Below are 6122 nucleotides of genomic sequence, written 5' to 3' on the forward strand. Positions count from 1 at the left end.
ATATATATATATATATATATATATATATATATATATATATATATGAAGGGCCACACATGCCAGGCCATTTGGTCACCTGTGAGAAATCCTAAAGCTTTCGAACCCGAGAAGTAACTAACCAATGTAGTGCTGTAGACGACCCAGTTTTTTTCCACAAAATTGTAAGAAGAAAAAAGAAATGGAGGGAAACCCAGTGGATTAAAAGACTGAAAGACCCTAAGTACAGTACAGGAACCTCATTTGCATTCTGATTTCAAGGAACAGACCAGTTAAAAATTACGAAATTTGAGACACTTGAGGATTTTTGTATGAAATCTGAGACACCTGCTTCTTTTAAGATTGGAATTAAGGAATTCTTGTTCAAGCTTTTTCGGATGATGATATGGTGGTTACATACAGGTTTGGAAATGTTTAGCCTTTAATAACACATACTGAAATCTTGAGGGATGAACTAAAAACACCGTTTTCTACAAGGGCTGGGCGTAGGGTGTACTCAGATGGGGATTGGATGAAATGAGATTAGCCATGAGCAGAAGCTGGTGCTGAGTGTTCATTACATGCTCTGTCTGCATTGGGAGATGTTAAAAATTCATCACAATAGCAACAAAAAATTTAAAAACTAATAATAAAGCAGTATTATGGAAGCTTGATCTGCCTGGTGATTTCAGGGTAAGAGTGAGAAAGTGTGAATTATTGGTATAGACTGTCACCTTAATGGAAATAATGAATTAGGAGGAAAAAACCTCCAGTGGGACAGTGCATTCAGCCCAGATTTTCTGTACCAAACATCGAAATAGCCCAGAGTTGCTTTCTGGTGGTTAACAGAATATTAGTTTTTTTTTTTCCTCCCCAATGATACTATTCCAATGAAGTGACAAATGAGTTTTGTATATTGTAAAGTAATTTCAGTGACTATAGATTGTAGCACCTTGGCTTTATCTTATATGAGAATGCAGTGTTAAAACTTAATATTCCATTAATCATAAAAAAATTATTCCTGTGATTTCTATTGTTTCTTCCTGTTTCTGAGGAGTGCCTAAGATGCTGAGAAATCTAAAGAATGACATAATAAGAGACTAAATCAACATATACTTTTTTCTTTCTAATAGGACTCCCTGCATTCCTTAATGGCAACGCTAAGCTGCTCTAATCCTTTCTTTGTTCGCTGTATCAAGCCAAACACGCAGAAGGTAAGATTTACAGCAGCGCTAGACTGAGGCTGTGTCTTTAAGGACACCACCTCCCGGGCACTGTCTGTAAAGCCCTTTCATCATAGAGGGTTGGGAGCATATATGACATTATTATAACCTAACATTAAATAGAAAAATTCCCTTTGTCTCCTGGGCCTACTTCTCTGCTTCTGAATGATGCCATTAAGCTTTAGAGAAATCTAGTTTAAAAGGAAACCTTGTGAAACCTTCACAATTTTTTTTTTTTTTTAAGGATTTGGTTTGAAATTCTTGGGCAGCTGTCTCTTATGGAAGAGATGGTTGGTGTATGTTTTGTGGTTGGTTTAGTTTTTCATTTTGCTTTCTTGTTAAGCATGATGAAGGGTCTGTATTCTAAGCAGCGGTGCTGACTTTTTTAAGGACTCTGACCAGGTAGTCACGCCTAATTTGATAATTCCTGATAGAGCGTCATCGTATGTTTTCATGGGTAGGCTCTGTGAATTTAGTGTTTTAATGCCATAGCCTGATCAGAAACAATATGAGGGTTACAGGAAGCTGTCTGAACAAAGAACATTTAGTATTCAATGTATGTCATTGCTGAATCCAAGACTAAATGGGAAACTAGCCGTAAAATGTTGAAAAATAGAAATTGTCTTGCTTTGGGAAACATCAGCTCTTCGTAATCTCCCCGAAGAGAGGAAAACCTTCCACAAGACAGTAATGCCAGCAGCCCCTCTTGTTAAAAAACTAAATGCTGTTCTCATAAGGCGTAAGAGAAGGAATCTGACCTGAAACTGTTTCTCTTGAGACTTAGGTTATATTCTAGTAACTTTGCTGATACTAGATCTTATTTTTTACCTTGTTTCCCAGTTGCCCTTGACTTACTATTAGTGGTTCCTCATTTATAGTTTAAAGATGTTCATAAGAACCACGATACTGAACTCTCTGTCTTCCAGGAAGGTAAAAATGGATGCTGCCTCTGTAAGAACGAGTAACCTGTTAAGTTTGCTATCTCACTATGAGCCCATGATGGTGAGAATTTGGTATTTGTGTGGCATACAGCAGCCGACGGGGAGACTGGTCTTACATGGAAGATCTGTGCCTCTGTTCTGGTGGTTTAAAAAAACAGCTCACCTTTCCATGTCTCGAATTTATATTAAAATGTTTTAGATTATCACAGAAAACGGCAGCATAAACAATATGTAGTTTTTGGCCATAACGTAGGAAATTACTAGTTAAAACCTAGCAAGATACCACGCCAGCTGTTTTCTATTTCTCTTTAATTTTTTTTTTAACGTTTATTTATTATTGAGAGACAGAGCATGAGCATGGGAGGGGCAGAGAGAGGGGGAGACACAGAATCGGAAGCAGGTTCCAGGCTCTGAGCTGTCAGCACAGAGCCTGACACGGGGCTCAAACTCACAGACCGCGAGATCGTGACCTGAGCAGAAGTCGGACGCTTAACTGCCTGAGTCACCCAGGTGCCCCTATATTTCACTTTATAACCTCAATAGGCAGTTTTTACGATATATATGGACTTCGTGATTTGGGTCTATACTCCCAGGAGCTGTGTAACCTCTCTTACTTTCCCTCTTTACACAACAGGGATAATAATACCGTATTTCATCGTTCAAAGAGGCTGTTTGTTCCCAATTTAAGGACTTGGGTACTGGGGGTGCATTTTACAACTTCTGGCGAGCAATAGTTTAATTGGGAGCGCTGTTCCTTTCTCAGGGGTATGTGTAACATAATCATGCAGGTTTGCAGGCGTCGGTGTCTTAGATTCAGTAAAATGGGGACCTGCCATATGTCAGCACTGTTATAAGGAGAGAAATTTGAATTTGAAAAACATAGTCCCTCATGTATTTGTTTTCTTTCTTGGGTGACATGGAGTTTTTCCTTGAAATTGTAATAGCTTTTGAAATTAGGCCTGCTTGAACAGTCTTCAGCAGGCAGAATATTGAAGAGATTACCTTTTACTGATGTTTATTTTTTTCTTGCTGGGATGTGACTGTCCCTAATTGCTTTGGTTTTTGCATTTAAAGAAATGAGCCAACCCAACCTCATGTTTCATAAGTACTTCTCACGGTCTTCCCATCACCTGTTCTGTGGCAGAAACTAATTAATACTCACCAAGAGTTGGACCGTAGGAGACTTTGGAAAAACATCTCGGTACCATTTCAGACGCACCCAGAAAGTGAAGGCACAGACACGTGAACCTTCTGGTCTGAGGCCCAAGATGTAGGTGTGATTTTAAGTGCGAAGATGCTAATTAGAATCTGGAAATCGTTAATTATGGCTTGCTTAGCATTCATTTGGTTCCACTGAAAATATCTGAGTGCTACTGTTGATGATGTTATATGAAATGTATGTAAACAACCCTCATTTGGAGTTTATTGTGAGCTTTCTTTTGTCCTAAGATCAGTGCCTCTAGAAATCTCACGGGGAAAATCTTGCCCGCCTTTGCCCCATAGAAGAGGAGTGTATATTTTTGGCATGAAGGGATGAGACCATGTCTCTTACTTCATACCCTTTTCTGGTCATTTGCTCCTTAGGGAACCTTGAGAGGATGTATTCGAACTTACGTATATGGAAGTATTTTGTGCCTCATTCAGGAACATGTGTCATAGGTTTGGGCAGATTCTAGAGGGTTCATTTTTGACAACTGTATGACCAGAGGGATAAAAGCAGTGGCCTTCAAGTCTGTGACCTAAAGAAACGTGGCCTTAGAAAAAGTGAAGGAGTTGCCTTGTGCTTTTGGGAGCATATCCAAGATTACCATGGTGGCCTTGTGAATGTGAGTACACGCCCAGTGGGCCCCAAGCTTGCAGGCAGCCTGCCTCCCCTCCTTGGCAAATGCATGAAGCTCAGAGTGGGTCCTTGGGCCTAAAGCATTTGGAAATCCTTTGCTGGAAATATTACAGGGTTTTTGTTACTTGGCACTTTTGTGTTTTGCTTTGAAGGCCAAGTGCACATGGGGAGAATTGGACTGAAATGCTAGGACATTATGTCAGTTCAGCTGTAATAATTGTGGACTTCTTGTCATGCGCAACATGAAGCTGATCTTAGGCGTTGTATAAAAGACATTTCACTCGCGTTGAGGAATCCTGGGGCTAAGTCACAAGGTGAAGTCGAGAAAGCCTCCCTCTTAGACGGTGGAGTATTACCCAGCCGTAAACAAAGAATGAAATCCTGCCATTGGCTAACGACATGGACGGAGCTGGAGTCTGAGGCTAAGCAAAATACACCTGAGGAAGACAAATCCCGTGTGATTTCACTCCTGTGTGGAATTTAAGAAACCAAGGAGCAAAGAGAAGAAGACAGGCGAGCCAAGAAGCTCTTGCCTGTAGAGAACCAACCGTTGGTTACCAGAGGGGAGGTGGGTGGGGGATGGGTGAAATAGGTGATGGGGATTAAGGAGCGCGCTCATGGTCACGAGCACTGGGTGTGGTATGGGAGTGTTGAATTGAAACCGACAGAACGCTGTGTGTTAACTATACTGGCAGTAAGATTTAAAATAAAATTACAAAGTAAGCCCCCCTCCCCATAGGGGGTAGTGAGCGGTCAGTTCTCTGGCTTACACATAGCACTGAAGGATGTAATCTTCTCCTTGACTTAGAATTGTGGCGTTTCCAAGGGGCAGAGTTCTCCAAGAGACACTTTTTAGTTGGCAGTGTAGCCTGCTAGCTTTTGTCTATTGTGGCTTGTGAGGCAGTGGTAGTTTCTGGCTCAAAGGGTCCAAACCAACAGCAGATTTCCGTAACAAAGGAAACCTGCCTTGCTTCATCAGAATTTCTCCCCAAGGGTGTCCCCAGGCCTGTGATCTCTCCCCTCTCTCCCCGCCTGGTATTTTAGCAAATAAGTTCTAGTCCGAAAAGTCTGTCATTAACATTCCTCAGAAAAACCCTGAGGAGGTGCAGGACAGAATTAAAGAAGGGAACAGACTGATAAATATCAGGAAAACCTTCGGGGGTGTGAGCACTGGCTGTCTGCGGTTCCCAGGCTCCCATGGGAGGAAAGCGAGGCCACTTCCTGCAGACGCTGTAGGCCGTCACTTGTCAGGAACGTGGCTGGCCGGCCGTCCTCACCGTTCCTTCTGCAGTTGTGAGCTGAGGAGCCCTCGCCTTCCAAGGTGGGGAAGGCTTCGGTTCCTTGCAGCATCCTCTTCAAGCTTTTAACCCAACGTAGCGGCGTCCTTAAAGATTCTGTCAGAGTCTCCTCCAAAAAGGCAGGACTTGGGTCACCTGAATCTCCCCAAGGCCGGTGGCTGGTGGAGGAAGGCTCCTAGCCAAGCTGGCTGCTTGGAGGGAGGTTTTCCTAAGGGAAGAGGGGAAGAGTGAGGAGAGGGACGTCCATGCCAAGGGAAGGCTGGAGACCAGGCCCCAGGGAACGGAGACCAGGGAAGGGTCTGTGAGGGAGGACTGCAGTCGTATTTGCTGGACATTGGAATATCCGGTGGGAGTACAGAGCGGGAGACACAGGGTTAGCCTGACCGTGGTGGCTTGTCTGGAAGCACTGTGTGTGTACCCTGGGACACATGGACCTATCAGCCTTCTCACACAATCGTCTTTCCAAGACTGGAGAGGATGCCGTGCTTTGCACTTCAATGAATCCCGATGACCTGTGTCCCTCTCTTTCATGGTGGCACCATTGATACCAGCCTAGATTCCCCAGTTGGACGACACCGGAGACAGGCTGGGACCGCACAGGAAGTGAGAACAGTGTGCAGGCGTTACGAGAACCTAACCCTCTGCTTCCAGAGGCATAATGATTCGATGAATGAATTAATGAATTCAGCACCTGTAGTCCTGGGGAGTTACATTTGTGTCATCCAGATGCTGCCTGCCATTTGCTTTCTTGTGGGTTTTTTTTTTTTTTTTTTTTTTTTTTTTTTTGTTTTTTGGTTTTTATGTAAAGTGGAAGGGACATGTGGGTGATATATTGTAGGGGGGT

The 6122-nt window shown here is 43.0% G+C and overlaps 1 protein-coding gene across 1 annotated transcript in view; it reads left to right on the plus strand.

The window, feature by feature from the left end:
- MYO10 (myosin X) overlaps positions 1-6122 on the plus strand; it is a 231308-nt gene that overhangs the window by 152039 nt on the left and 73147 nt on the right. The window contains exon 18 of the mRNA XM_049648266.1: positions 1110-1190. Within this exon, the coding sequence (XP_049504223.1) occupies positions 1110-1190 (81 nt within the window). The remainder of the gene's footprint in view (positions 1-1109; positions 1191-6122) is intronic.

This window comes from Panthera uncia (genome assembly GCF_023721935.1).
Source record: "Panthera uncia isolate 11264 chromosome A1 unlocalized genomic scaffold, Puncia_PCG_1.0 HiC_scaffold_17, whole genome shotgun sequence".
Lineage (NCBI taxonomy): Eukaryota > Metazoa > Chordata > Mammalia > Carnivora > Felidae > Panthera > Panthera uncia.